At 34.6% G+C, this 15,974-nt stretch overlaps 1 protein-coding gene across 1 annotated transcript; it reads right to left on the reverse strand.

Annotated features, from left to right (window-relative positions):
* Positions 1 to 1,643: 1,643 nt before the first annotated feature.
* On the reverse strand, positions 1,644 to 7,585 carry LOC143604708 (uncharacterized). Its single transcript, XM_077081104.1, has 6 exons — positions 7,336 to 7,585; positions 6,575 to 6,698; positions 5,515 to 5,943; positions 3,184 to 3,670; positions 2,056 to 2,137; positions 1,644 to 1,971 (listed from the first exon to the last, which is right to left on the reverse strand). Exons 1-6 carry the CDS (start codon positions 7,375 to 7,377, stop codon positions 1,768 to 1,770), a joined length of 1,368 nt encoding a protein of 455 aa, XP_076937219.1. The 5' UTR covers positions 7,378 to 7,585; the 3' UTR covers positions 1,644 to 1,767.
* Between the last annotated feature and the right edge of the window lie 8,389 nt (positions 7,586 to 15,974).

Here is a 15,974-nt window from a genome sequence, read left to right on the forward strand (position 1 = left end):
GTCATTATGTCTTTGATCTTGGCATTGTGTCTTTTCGTCAATTTTTTTTGAACGGGAATGATGGAGGAAACATTTTAGCTTTTTACTTTTTTTCGTTTCTGATTTATATTTTGAGTTATAAATTTTTTATTATTTTTTTTGAATTTATTTTTAAGTGGTCACACCCTAATATAAGTTATGGTATATTTATTTTATAAAATCTAGAGATTGCTGAAAAAAAATAAAGAAAGAAAACATATTATTTATTTGTTCAATCTCGCATAGATGCGAAATTACAAACTAAAATATTAGGCTAAAAAATTATTTCATTTTTTCTTAGTTTAGTTGCCTCTATCGATATAAGAGGTCGTTCGGGAATACTGAGGTATAGCGATGTCGTTTAACAGGAGCTTTAAGTTATTTGATGGGTGACAAAATATGGGTGTATTTGTAAGATGTTGGATTCATAAGTCTTGATATATAACGTGATGGCTTAATCTAATTAGTTAACTCCCACCGATAACAAGGTTTAAAAGAAATTCGTCGTTCATATCCATAATTGGCTAAAAAAAATTTAGAAAAAAGCCAACTAGATGTAAATCTTTGAATACAAATCAATCAATCAATCAATCAATCAATCATACCCAGTAAAATCCCACCGACAGCAGAGCTATAGGTAGGGTCTGGGGAGGGTGGGATGTAGGCACACCGTACTTCTATCCAAAGGAATAAAGAGGTGGCTTCCAGAGAGACCCTCGGCTCTAAGAACATGTGTATGAAGCAAAAAAAGGAAATCAAAGTTTAACAGTTATATAAAAAACTACTACTAATTATAATAATATTAATAATAAGGTCACAGTTTAACCGCAATATAAAAGCTAATAATAATAATAATAAAATATGTAAGGGAAATACCATTATGGTATGTGACCTAAATAAGTTAAGTCTAAGCCCTACGGTATTCAATTCTCTCTAAAAATCCTTAACTTTAATTATACTTCTCCACGAATTCCTATCCTCAACCATGTCCTCGGAGAGGTTTAGGTCTATCAAATCATGCCTAATCCTCTCATCCCAAATCAAAACCTATAATTAAATCTTTGAATACGAATCAAAACCTATAATTAAAGGCTCAACATTTTCTATGAATACACAACAGCTTCTTTCTTTACATGTTCATTTCCATCTTCATCACATATTCACCTTCATCCAAATTATAATCTTCATCACCATTCATCCGCTCATATTCATAATCTCCATTCTTATCCAAATTATCGTCTTCTGCTTCGTTATTAGCGGACATTATCACCGTTTCCTTCTTATTTACAATATTATTTCCAAAATTCACAGAAGAAATGCGATTATTATTAGTAATGTTATTATCATTAACCGCTCATTTACGCTTCAGAATCTCACTAAGCGGTTTTGGCCCTATTGTGGTGTTTTGGTGTATGTGTTCACCATCTGTATGCATTCATTTGTATCTACTCACATGTTTGTGTCTTTGTATACACTCATGTTTGTGTGCATATATTTGTTTGTGTTCGGGTTTGTCTGCATTTAACATTTGCAAAACATACCGGTTTTAGACCCTTAACGGGCTGACAAAGACGGTAGATTAGGGCCTAACAGGCCCAACAACATTTACCAGGCCTGGATATTAAGCCCAATTGCAGACTTAATACACTACACATTTGATAAACAGTAAATGAATTTGATTACAACAAGAGCAAGCCATGCATAAATAATACCAAACACCAAATTCCCTAACAAAAGAGGCTATAAATTTTAAAAACACCAGCAATAACATGAGAAAGAAGATGGTATTCTTCCGGTCTTACGAATATACTCCGCTTGTTCTTCAGCTCTTGCAGCTTCCCGGCTTCTCTTTGCTTCTGCTGCAGCCCGTTTCTCTTCCGCCTTATGTCTTGCAGCTGCTAATTTGTTCATTAGTCGATCATGCGCTCCACCTCGCATCCGTTCTACCTCTACCTGCAATGCACGCAGGTCGGTAACAAGTCAAAACAAGTTCAGAAAACGGGTCATATTGTGTAGTCAATTTTATAGTTTACACACCTCGATTCTCCTCATTTCGGCTTCGGTCTTTGCTTTTTGGTGGTTTTCCCATGCTTCTATCTTTATCTCCTCGCGTTTGAATCTGACCCGACAAATGAATTAATCAACACGAGCTACAGTTTGAATGAAACAACTAGTTTTCATCTATATTGATCAGTATGTTATAACAAGAATATGTTTAAAGTTCGTTCTTTCACATAATAAACAACCTTCAACGCCATCAATAAAAGATATGTTAGGCTCAGCGTAGCGGGGGCGATAACATGCCCAAAATTGGGCGATAAATGGAGTGCACCCCCCCCCCCAAATGCGATAAGTGGGGCGACGCGGGGGGAGTGTTTTTTGTCGCCCACCTTACTTGTCCATTTATTATTATTTTAATGGTATGTGTGTGATATATATATATATATGGGGCTACAACACCATTACACCCCTAAAACAAAAACACATCATTTGCTGACTGGGCGCCACATGGCGCAACTCGCCCCATTTTGTAGCCCCTCCACTACACAGCCTTACAGAGCTCAGTCTAGGGGTGAAAACCGTGTCGGGTTGAATTATTCAACCCATACACGATCCATATATTTATCTGTATCAAAAACATCAACCCTAACCCACACATTTAAATTCGAGTAAACCGAGCTCAAGCGTAACATATAACTAAACGTGTATAATAGGTTGGGAGGTAGTAATCAAGTTGTTAACGTGTTAATCGTATTGGTGGGTTGGAATAAATGAGTTTAACGGGTTAGCGGGCCAACCTATTTAGTAAACAAGTTTGCAGGTCAACCTGTTTTATTAAATGGGATAAACAGGCCAACTGAACACGACCCATTTATTAAAAGTGTTAGATATGACAACCAAAACATGATTTTATTTCGAGTCATGTTTTGGGTCGTGCCGGAAACTGGCAACCCCGTATGGATGCTACATTATTTTATTAATAATCAAACTCTTTTTTGAGTTAGAAGATTAAGGAGGCTTTATGCATTAAACAACACTAACCCATTTGACTTATTTTCTTTTCAGATAATTTTTTATTCACCCGTTTGACCCGTAAATGACAAGAACCCGACCTTTAACGGGTCAACTCTAGAGAATACAAATAAAATTAAATAATTAAATTACCTAGCCATGTACTTGGCTTTCTCAGCATCCTCCCAAGCTGCAGCCTGTATCTCAATAGCATTATTTTTACCCGTTTTTTCATCTTTTAACGAATCCGAAGCAACTTTATCTTCTTCCTTGCTAGCCCACGCAGCAATATTCGTCTTACCTAACTGAGTTCCAAGAGCTATGATCTCTCTTCTAGTTTTTAACTGCAACTCCTTTTCCGACAACTCTTTGTTTCCAGAAGTTTCTAACCGCGGGTTTGAAATATTAGTAGATGTTGAAACCGGGCCGGTTCTTTCTGGAGTTGCGGATCTAGAAGAACTTGCACTTCGACTGGGAGTTGTGGCCCGTACAGGGGTCCCGGTTCTAGAAGGTTCTTGGCTAGCAACGGGAGTCATTTCAGTGCCCATGTCTCTCATTGATACTGATCTTGCAGATGAAGGAGGCGGGACGGATGTCATGCTCTGAATGGATATCGAAGTATCATGGCGACTCAAATTAACTGCACGAGAACAAGAGTTCATGAATGTTAATCAGTGTTCTTGTTTAAAGCCAAGGTGGCCCACAAAATATCAATTCTATGTAATTTTCTTATAAACATTAAAAAAAAATCAAGTCAAGCAAATGAAAAATATATTAATTTTGGTTACTATTTATTAAATAATTTTTCGAATTTGATTTAAATTTGCAATTATCAAACTTGGTTATTATATTTAGTGAATTTTCTTTACTATTCTCTTCTACTTCAAGTTAATTGGAAATAGATTATCACTTATTAGTAAGAGTAAAATACAAATTTTGTATAAGAGTAAATTACAAATTTTGTCCTATATTTGTACCAAATTTCAATGTATGTCCTTTACCTTTAAAATTGACGGAATTTGTAGTTAATGTTTCCAATTTTTTTCCTCTTACCCATTTAATTAAAAACTCTCTTTTTTCTGCAATTCATTCATCACACATTTAACGATGAGGCTATATAAGTACACCGAGACAACCGAAACCGATATACAAACAGATTATATAACAACCAGTACATAGTGTATGCAAGTCGAGTTTCCTCCTAGTGACACCTGGGCTCCTACAAGATTTCCTACAACTTCTATATGATCCAGAATTGTGGGTAACAATAGAAGGGATTTACAAGATGAAAGCCAGGACGGGAAGTAATTTAGAAGCGCGCAACAAGATGGAATTTTTTTGTGACGTCGCCTAAATATGGCATCTCGTTTTTCACTTCTAAATCACGTCCCTTCCTAGTGTCCATCTTGAAAATCCTTTCTTCTTCTGTTACCATAACTCTAGGTCATATAGAATCTCGTAGAAATCTTGCAAGAGCCCAGGATTCAACACTGTGTCAGTTGAAGGAAACTCAAGTTGCACAAACTGTGTACTTGGCGGTTACGTAATCTGATTGGATCTCAGTTTCGGTTGTGTTGGTGTACTTATTCAACCTCAATTTTGATGTTCAAACTAGATCTATTCTTACTCTTCCTAGAAAACTCTCTCTTTTTACTTTAACCCATATACATTCATACATACATATATATATAGGATTAGGATCATGTGAGAACTATTTTGAAATTGAGAACTTTAAGAACCATTTTGGACCAAATAAAAAACTCTTTTTAAAAAAAATTATAAAACAAAAAAAAGTGGAAATAAAAAAAAAGTAAAAATACCAAAAAATTTTATTTTCATCCCGGTTTCATAAAAAAATATCGGTTTAGCAAAATTATACATATATGTATAATACATATTACGTATTTTTTTAATTTTATACAAGTTATTCTTTATACACATATGTACAATTATATTATAAATGACAATGTACATCTGTGTACATTATGTAAATCGAGATTAAATAAAAATATACATATGTGTATAATTCAGGTTTTTTTAATGAAATCGGGATGAAAAATAAAATTTTTTGGTTTTTTCACTTTTTAAAAAATTTCGTTTCTTTGTGGCTCAAAATGGTTCTCAAAGTTCTCAATTTCTAAAGAGTTCTCTTAGGATCCTCACCATATATATATATATATATAATGTTTTTTAAATGAATAAGTAAAATGACCAATGTACCCTCATGTGAAAGGCATGTGACCTCATTTAACGGTCAAATCTAACGGTGTTAGGGCCAAAGGACAAACCATGTAACATTTGGAACCATTAAGTACAAATCCGTCAGTTTTAGAGGTAAAGGACATACGTTGAAATTTGGTACAAACATAAACGACAAAATTTAAAATTTACGCATTTATATAGTAACCATTAAACAATATATTGAACCTAATAACAAAAGATCAATTATACTTAATGGTAAAAACAAATGGATAAAGCACTTACTTTCAGAATCTCCAACCATCAATACCGCTTTGCTATACGAATCAACCATATTATCAGAACCATAACCACCGTCCCAATTCACATCATGCGCTTTATCCTCCTTAGAGTGACTCAAATCTATCTGTTTGGTATCCGGTTCCGCATAAGTAACCAATCGTTGATCACAAACCTCAACCACAGTTTTAGTAACCGGCTGGCGATTTCCGTGGCCAACTTTCTTCACAGACGGCTCGGTTTTCACACGGCTAGACGTAGGGCTAGCTATCCATTTCTGCGCATCATCCCATTTTGATGGCGCTTGTTTTGAAAACGGAGCCATTATCTTCCTATGCGAGCCCCGTTCGGTCTTTTGAAACTCAAATGGCAATGCGGTTAACTTATCAACACCACTGTCAATATCAACATCTTTGTAATTCTCTAAACAATCACCTAATTCAGATAATAAACCAAATAATCATCACTAAAAATCCTAATTCACATAATAAAACAAACAATAACAATCACTACTGATTAATCGCTAATCACCACTAAAATCCAGTGTTGTAAGATTTGCACTGATTAATCGCTAATTGGTATGCTACTGATTGATTTCACCTAATCAGACCAACAAATCGAAGCCGATCCAAATCATTCAAAATTGGTCAAATTTTGTTCCAAGTCAGTCAAATTTCGGTCAGAATCTGTCAAAACGGGTCAAATTTCAGACAAAAATCTGTCAAAAATTGGTCAAAGTTAGTAAAAATCTTTGTGGTAGTTGAAAAATAATACTTATTAATCCAATCCAATTAATAAATTTGGAAAAATATATATAAATTTTGAAAATTTCTATGCGTATATTTGGAAAATTATATATAAATTTTGAAATTTTCTATGCGTATAAATATAAATTTGACAAATTACATATAAAATTCCAATCCAGTTAATCCCTATTAATTGCTAGTTGATATCCCGCTGCCCGATTAGCACCTAACGAGTTCTACAACACTGCTAACTCACATAACAAACCAAACAATCACTACTAAAACCCCTAACTCACTAAAAATCATGAGTCATGACATACCTGAATCATCAATCTCAAAACCTTGAGATCCTAGTTCAAAATTAACCGATTCAACCTCATCTTCCCCTACTTTCTTCTTCTTCTTCAACATATTCCTCAACTTCGATGGACTCAACCCTCCACCCTGCAATTAATTCATCAAACTCAAATTCAAATTAACCCAAATCCCACATCAAATTCAAATTAATCAAAAACCCATATCAAATCCAAGCTCAAATTTAAATTAACCAAAAACCCATATCAAATTCAAATTAACCAAAAACCCAGATCAAATTTACTTCAAATTCACATTAACCAAAAACCCATATCAAATTCACACTCAATTACAAATTAACCAAAAACCCATATCAAATTCAAGCTCAAATTCACATTAACCAAAAACCCATATCAAATTCACTTCAAATTCAAATTAACCAAAATCCCAGATCAAATTCAAGCTAAAATTCACATTAACCAAAAACCCATATCAAATTCAACCTCAATTTCAAATTAACCAAAAACCCACATCAAATTCAAGCTCAAATTCAAGTTAACCAAAAACCCAGATCAAATTCACATTTATCATTAATAATTAAAAAATAAAACAATAATAAAAATCACTTCAAATTCAATTTAACCAAAAACCCAGATCAAATTCACCCCCAAATTCAAATTAACCAAAAACCCAGATCAAAATCAACCTCAAATCTAAATTAACCAAAAACCAAGATCAAATTCACTTCAAATTGACAAAATAATAATGTGACAGATCTGATGAGAACCTGTGGAGGGGTTTTGTTTATCTTCTCGTAATCCATTTGCATTCAGCTTCATTCATTCATTAACGTCAATGGTGTGTGATTAATGCCATAATAATAATAATAATATTAATCAGTGTAAATGAGGAGATTGATGAGTGCGTACGGCTCGGTAGCATGTGTTGGGTGGTTGAAGTTCAAGCAGGTTTTGGCTGGTAGTGTAACGCCAAATGGTGGAAGAGATGTGACATTGAGATATAAGGAGTACACTGAGTAACATACAAACTTATGCACACATCTCTTTTTATTCACTTTATTGTTGTTACTTTTAACGGTTGTATTTAGTTCCTTGTTTTCTAAAATATTCTTGTTTTTTATATATTTAGTACACGGGTACTCGTGCGATATAACGGAAAACAAAAATCTTAGTAATCATGTAACAGTTTTGGATGTTTAAGGTTTGTTTGAAATCTTAAAAACGTTTAAACTAATCTGCTTCTAAATGTTCAAACTATATCAAACGGTTTGGTTTACGGTTTATACCGAAAATCAACTATATAAAACTGGACCAGACGATAAACTTATTATTGAAGCTCAATGCGTGAAGCCAAATCATTAGTAACGATTCAATTTAAATTTTCAACGGTTCAGTTTCGGTTTTCAATGACAAAAAATCGAACCAATGGTTTGGCTATGGTTTAATTTAGAAACAGTTAAAAACGGATTGTGAGTACCCATACGTAACATGTTAATTTTTTTTAATTGAAAAATACTATAGCAATACCATACCCAAAATTAAAAATAATACAATGCTCATTTTTATGGTGCAAGTTTAAAACAAATATATTAACGTATGAAAAGTTACGGATGTTGAAAAATCGTTGGTGGGAAGTTAGTTTACAATTAAAATTAAAAGGAATATATGGTAAAGATAAATGTTTAAAGTTGTAACTATTTCTTAAATTTACAAAAATTAAGTAAAGATGAGGGTGTTGTATTATAACTGTTTATATGCATATTTTTTAATAGACAAGTTCACCCTTATCTTAAATGCTATAAAAGGTGCATATTATTTTTTACAAGTTGTAAATTATTTAAAAAGTAAGTGTCTCAATTTACATATGTCTCATATATTTTATATATATATATATATATATATATATATATAGAGGGTTGATATCAATTAAGAAACAATAATTTTATTGAGAACTTCAGGAACTAACCAAAACCGTTAGATTATTTTCTTAAGATGGATCAACGATTCGTAATACTAATGGCATTTCCGTAATTAAATCAAAAACTATGGATAATAACTAAATAAGAAAAGGGGCATTATGAATTTTTCTCTCTTAACTCTCCCTATAATCTCATCTTTTTTTAACTCACGTATGGTTTTATAGTTAGGGTTTTTCTTTCTCCACCAAATTTAAATCAAACAAATAATTTTACTTTATGTTTGTATGTTTCTTACTGGCGATTCTCCACCAAATTACTTTATGTTTGTATGTCCAAGGCTTGATGCAAAACTACTATCGAGCCGGGGGTCTCACCGGAAGCAGCCTCTCTATCCTTATGGGATAGAGGTAAGGCTGTCTACATCTTACCCTTCTCAGACCCTACCATTGCATTGCTATTGGTGGGATATACTGAGTACGATGATGATGATGATTACTGGCGATTCTCCTTTCTTTGTTTTTGTTTTTTTCTTATAAAAAATGTATGATGATATAACTCAGTATCGTCATCATCTTTCATTTTTATGGTTTTTTTTCAACTTTGTTTACCGGAATTAGCATTACTCAAAAAACATATTAGTGTAATTATTATGTCAGATACCACAATTCCAAATTTTGCATTTTTTAAACTTTTTGCAATCAATACACAAGATTTAGTCAAATGTATATTTGTTTCATGTTGTTAAACAGCCGGAAATTTTTTTTGTCAACTCCCTTCCTTCGTAACTAATGATAATATAATTTACCGAAAATTTGATGAATCCACATCTCCTTCGAGGAACCAATAGTGAGAATGTAAATCATATAGTTATGTATATGTAAAACATTTAAATATATGTAAATAAACAATTGACTTGAAGATTAACAACTATGTAAATAAATATTAGTTTGAATTTTACATACACGTAAATTATGCACTTACACATATCTACACATTTACATATATGTAAACAAGTAATGCTTAATTTATTTCATCCATCCATCAGTTTGAAATAAATGTTGGAATACAATATTTAGTTTGTTTCTTATAATGTGTGTAGTATGTAAAAAATGGAGGAATACAAGAAAGTAAGAAAAATAATTAAGGTTTTAAATAACTAGTGAGAGAAATTATTTGAAAGTTTACAACCATACCCTTTTTAATTAATATAAAATTATTTAAGAATAAAAAAATGAGTGATCCATATTAGTTCTTTAAGTTCTTAACAAAAATGTAGTTATTAAAGGAAACCAACCCTATATATATATATATATATAATTCAAATTTTTTATATATGGCGATGCAGATTTTTATAATTCGCGAAACTTGAAACCATGATCTTTGGTTATTTAAGAGACTTTGTTTATGCTACTGACATAAACTTGTATTTAGACAATGAGGTATGGAGAGTGAAAAGTGGGCATGGAAATGAGGTGGCAAAAGATCAAACGTTGAAGCGCTTCACTCTTGTTTCATTGTTTACGATGATGAATAAACCATTTTAGTTATTTGTGTTTGTTTTGGAATAAAAAATTAATTTAACACCTCAAGTGATTTTTCAGTAATAATTTGTACTTGTTAACTTCAAAAAATATGACTACATAGTATTTTCATGGTCTTATATACGGGTTTAAGCACGTAGCGATATCAGGTGTCTTGCAAGTGTAACTCTTCTTATATGGTTGAGAGTTGACATAATGAAAGAGTGTGCTAGTTAATGGTAAAAAAGTAATTTGTGACATTCCAAATCAAAACAAAAATAAAAGTATATGACCATCTCTAAATAGGACAAACGCTATAAGTAATTAAACGTGCGGTGTCTACTGCTAAACCACTTTAAAGAAAGATAATATTCGTTATTAAAAATTCATTGTATTTAGCCACTAAAATATTTAAAAATCGTTATTACATTTTCAAGCTTTTATTGTAAAACAATTTAAAAGCATGCACATAATAATAATAATAATAATAATAATAATAATAATAATAATAATAATAATAATAATAATAATAATAATAATAATAATATTAAAAAGGAGTAACACATGTATGGGAACTAAAATCATCCTTTCTTCAAAGTTATATTCAAAATCATGTTTTTTTTATTTTACAATCAAGAAACTTATGTAGAAAACCATTTCAACTATGCAATACTACCGGCACTTTTCGGAAAAAAACTACACAACCAAATACGAATTCAGTAATAACACATGTCTACAAAAATTCACTATGGACTTCTCCGTAAAACTATACGAATTACAAGAACGAACTCTCACATTTTTAGCTCGAAACCATGTTCTTTTCATACTTTACTGAAAACTTCTTATTTTGATCGCCATTCATCATAAAGTAAACTTCAAACATATAATTCTCTCTCGGTCTAAATTATAACGATTTGTTTTTTTCTTCCTTTTAAGATATTTGATGTTTAAACTTAAAAGTATATAATAACAAAAGATAAGGGGCTAACTGGCCAAGGGCTAGGGTGAGTTCGGTACAGTACACATATCCGTACCGAATCTATACCCGGTTATACTCATACCGAAAATCAATAAAAACATGCATCAATACCCGTACCAAATTTTTCGGTATGGTTTGGGTATTGCCGTATTGGTACGGTATTTTTGTTACGTGCCCGTTTTTGTACCATTTTGCTTTCATATTTCCAAATCTTGACAATATTGAAACCGGTACCGGTACAAATAACAAACAACCTGAATTAGTTTGGGTACCAGTACTCATACAGGTACGTGACGAGTACCAAATTAGTACAGGTACCAAATTGGTCACCGATTTAATGATCAGATAGTATTGAAGAATCCTAATACGGTCGCTGACTTTAGGTGATATGTTTGTTTGTTTGAGTCTTGGATGGTATATTCTCTATTTTATTAATATTGAAGAAACGTTTTGTACCTGTTCAATAATAACATGGTTGGAGAATTTATTTTATATATTAACTATGAAGAATACTAGTTAAACCCCTACATATTACAAACATGTACAAAATACCAAACGTACCCGTACCTTACCTGTACATGTACCAAAAGTCAACAAAAACGAGTATCAATACTCGTACCATATAGGCTAAATCAGTACGGATACAGGTACATATACAAATACGGGTATTTAGGACAAAATGCTCATCTCTACCAAGGGCTGTCAAAATGAATCTTTAGGGTACTATTTATCATATACATAGCCTAAGGGACTTTTCAGTCATATTTTAAACTTTTCAGTCTAATACTTCGTTAATTGTTTATGCAGCTCTTATTCTAAAGCTCGGGCTTGGCTCGCTTCTTATATTATTAGTTCATTTATATTTTTAATTTACTTTGAGATAAATAAATCTTAAACGAGCTTAAGCTAGGCTCGATCTCGTGTACTACCTTACACTAGCCAAGGCTGTTCTCGAGCTTAACTTTGCAGTGTAAAATTAATACTTAAAAGTTCAAAAGAGTTGAAACCTAAAAATACACAAGGCCCGTTAAGGTTAAGACTCGATGAGCCTAAATGAGCTTCCCATACAAGACTCGAGCTAGCTTGGGCGTGATAATTAAACGAGCTTTATTTGAGGATTGAACTTGAAAAGCTCGTCTTTTTCCGAGCTTTTTATCGATCCTTGAGTAGCTTGCGAGCAGCTCGGCTCGTTTGCGTTCGTTGGTGAAATTAATTGATGCGTTGTTTGCGTTTGATTTGAATTCATATATGATCATTTTGCTATGTTAAAATATATTCTGATTCACAGTTATGTTCATATTTTATAATCTTTCAATATATAATTTACTATAAAACAATTACAATAAAGTGGCAGGTAAACGGGCAACAAGCTTTCTCGTGTTTAACAACTTTGCCCGATTCAGCCTTCAACGCAGCCTGACCCCACAACAAACTCACGGTCCTTGAGCCCAACAAGAGAAGACACTCCTGTAAGATCCCACACAGGCGTGTTTCCCCCCCTGCCCACCCCGAACACAAGAATATCAGCTGGTCATAAAGTAGACCTCCCTTCAAGAGGATCCGTGAGAAAGTTAACATTGGCCTCCTTTTTAGCAGAAATCCCCTGCCCGTTTAAGAACATCACACAGAACATCCCTAACCAAATCATGTCTGTATTTAATGCCAGACAATTCTTTGCAATGCACCGCATGGTCACCAAAAGAATCCAAACAGACCTTGCGACAATTGGGCAAGGCTCATCAGTCAGGAACATAGGGATCATTAACCGGTACTTAAGGATAGCCCGATACTCTAAACCCGACATACGTTGGCCTAATCCCTCAATAGGATGGCCGTTAGAAAATCCTGAGCCCGAGGAGCCCGAAGGCATTCAAGCACCGCCTTCATATTATTGCTTATAAAGTATTAAATCATTGTTATATGCTTCTAGGGCTTTGATGTATTCATAAACTGATCTTATTTAGTTCTTGATATAAATCAAATATTTTTCTGTCTATTGAATGACTTATTCAAAAATAACGAATGCAATTTTTTTGTGTTTGATTTGAATATATGTTGTGATTCACTAAATCATTGTTATACATTTCTATAGTTTTACGGTTCATAAACTGATCTTCGTTTATTCATGATATAGATCAAAGATTATTTCGGACTATTGAATGAGTTTATTGAACTTAACATTAACGGATATCGATCAACAAATCGAGGGACAAAGATGGAATGCGTTTTTGGGATGGTGGGCAAAGGGTTTGCTCTGGTGGTAGCAGATTCATCAGCTGTCAACAGTATTCTTTTTTCACAAGTCGAACGAAGACAAGATCATGGTGCTTGATTCTCACAAGCTTATGGGTGCCAGTGGCGAAGCCGAAGACAAGATCATGGTGCTTAAATCAGTCTAGAATATTAATAAGTTTATCTTGCTTCTGTTATTTTTTTTTCTATAAGCTACAATTATATTTTGACATATTTGAAGAATTTGTTTGATCGTTAAGCATAATTGGTAGGCTTGTAAACGAACCGAACGGACACGAACGGAGCATGCCCGTGCTTGTTTATTTAACTTTAACCGAACAAACGATTGAACACAAATAATTAAACGAACAAGGTTTTCTTGTTCGTGTTGTTTGTTAAGAAAATGAACAAGTTCATGTTCTTTTATTTTGTTAAGAAAATGAACAAGTTCATATTCTTTTATTTTCGTCGTAAACGAACAAACAAACTTAACATAAGAGGAACGAACATAACTGAGCTAAAACCAGGTAAAAGTAACGTGAAGAACAATGTTTTGGGCCAGCAAAGTTATTAATAAAAACCAAACTAAGTTGTAATGGGCTAAATATATTTAAATGAATATATTAAGTAACGTAAACAAACGAAGGTTAATGAGTGTTGTAGAAACCTCAAATGAATCTAGACTATTGTGTATGGGAAATGCAGATGAATGATTGATTATGAGAAGTTTGTTATGAGAATTTAGAGAGAGATGGCTGATGTGAAAGATAAGTTCGGTTTTTTATTCATTGTCCTCCCTTTACAACATACATGTCTCTCTACATATAGGGTCCAAAGGGAATCATCTCCCTTGGACCGTTATCCTAAGGCACTTCCTATTATCCAACGGTCTTTCCACCGTCCCTTGACTTGGGCAGGCTTCTCTCTATTATCAGCCAGGCACTTCCCTTTTGCCTCAGACATGCGTCATCCTGTCCTGATGCTTCAGTCCCAAAAGGGACCCTTCAATCGTTGACTTGTCTTTTTGTCTTGGAGAGCTCTGGGCTTCTAGGACTGGGCTTTGCTTCCTTGGGCCTCATTTGGGCTGGATCTTATATCTCTTTAAGTCCCCCCAGTCTATTACTCATGTTATTTATGACATGAGCAATAGACTTAATTCTTGGCCCAAAGTTTCTTGTTCTCTTTACCTTTTATTCGCTGGGCTATGTATTCTTAATCGATCTTTATGGAATGGGCTTATCATATATATATATATCTTTATGCCGGCCCACCTTGGATTGATTATTAAGGCAGTAAAAAGATGTGGTGGAAATTGAATCGCACGCCTTTTCACGCAGTGGTTATTACCCTGCCTCTTGGCGTCCCATCTCATAAATCACCCACCCATCCCTACCTTTCTCTCTCGTATTTTTCCGGTGACTTTTCCCTTTCCGTTTGGCTTTCCACCTCCATCAGGTCAGTACTCTTTTCGTTTGCTCTTATCTCTTCTCTTTCGTCATGGCCGCGAAGGTTTGTCCTCGACAACCTCTATCCTCACCCAAGAACAGATGCTTCGGCTATGCGCCCGTTACCATATACCTTTGTCTTTGTCTTCTGTGTTACCCAAACCCCACGAGACAGCTCTCAGTCATCCTGAGTTACTCACATTGTACACCAAAACCCTGGAATGTGCCAATGTTCGTTATTCTTTGACTGAGTTTCAGTTGGCTCTATTGAAATTTCATAAACTAAGGTTCGATCAGGTCCACCCTTTTGGTTTCCTGCGCGTGACCCACTTCGAAATAGCCTGTCGGGCTATGGAGTTTCGCTACTGTGCCTCTGTTTCGTCGGTTTTATCGTTTAAAGGTGGACGACGACTGGTTCACCTTTGAACGCCGTCCCGTGAACAAACATCCCTCGTGTTGTTCAAAGATGCCAACCGGGTTTAATCCTAAGGAGTGAAGAACAACTTTTTCTTTGTGTCCCCCAACTTTGCTCCGGGCTTCCTCAGCTGACGCCATACGGATTCCCTCATTCACGATACGCCTCCTCGCCCTCCGACACCTCAAGATGACCTATATGGATTGTTGATTAGCAACCCCACTGAAGCCATGACTTATCCTGAACCCTTGTTATGTATGGCTGGATTGAGCCGGATATGGTCAAATCCTTCTACTCGTCCGGCCATATTCGACGGCGAGCGAGGTTTCTAACCTCTTGTTTTTCTTTATATGTACTTCCTTATCAATTTGGTATTTCTAAAATTGTTGCTTTCTTTGTGCAGAGATGAGTCTAAAAGAAGCTTTGTTGAAATGCGTGCATCTGTTGAGTCTGGTTTGGCTCGGTTTGGTACTCTAGGCAAACGTCTTGAAGGATCTGGCCCCGCCTCTCAAAGTTGACCCGTCCCCAACACGGAGGAACTAGACATCTATCCCGTGTTCGTTCCCCAGTGGGGGTTGAGGACCAGGGCATCTGTCATGACGCCTTCGCAAGCACACGATTTTCTTACTTGTGCCATTCCCCCTGTTGATTCGGCTCACATTCGTGCTTTGGACCGGGACCGATTGGTTGGTGATTTTGGAACCCATTTTTAGCGAGCTCTGGCACTCGGGGTAGCTGCTCGTCAAACCGTTATTGACGACAGCCAAGTGTTGCAGCAACTGAGGGAATAAATTCATAAACTCGAGCAGTTGAACGAGAAGAATCACAGGAAGACTCAACGCCTGAGACAGCAAGTTCTTCTGGCTCAGGAGGAGACTCTTGGAGTGCCTGATTTG

The sequence above is a fragment of the Bidens hawaiensis genome, unplaced genomic scaffold (assembly GCF_021521415.1).
Source record: "Bidens hawaiensis isolate Kalapana, Puna unplaced genomic scaffold, B.hawaiensis_p1.1 tig00066281_1, whole genome shotgun sequence".
In the NCBI taxonomy this organism is placed as follows: Eukaryota; Viridiplantae; Streptophyta; class Magnoliopsida; order Asterales; family Asteraceae; genus Bidens; species Bidens hawaiensis.

Coding starts and splice junctions, on each gene's coding strand:
- LOC143604708 (XM_077081104.1), bottom strand. CDS start 7,377: ATGCAAATGGATTACGAGAAGATAAACAAAACCCCTCCACAG. Junction 6,699..7,335: donor TAAACAAAACCCCTCCACAG/GTTCTCATCAGA, acceptor AATTAATTGCAG/GGTGGAGGGTTGAGTCCATC. Junction 2,138..3,183: donor AAAGCCAAGTACATGGCTAG/GTAATTTAATTA, acceptor TTGTCGGGTCAG/ATTCAAACGCGAGGAGATAA.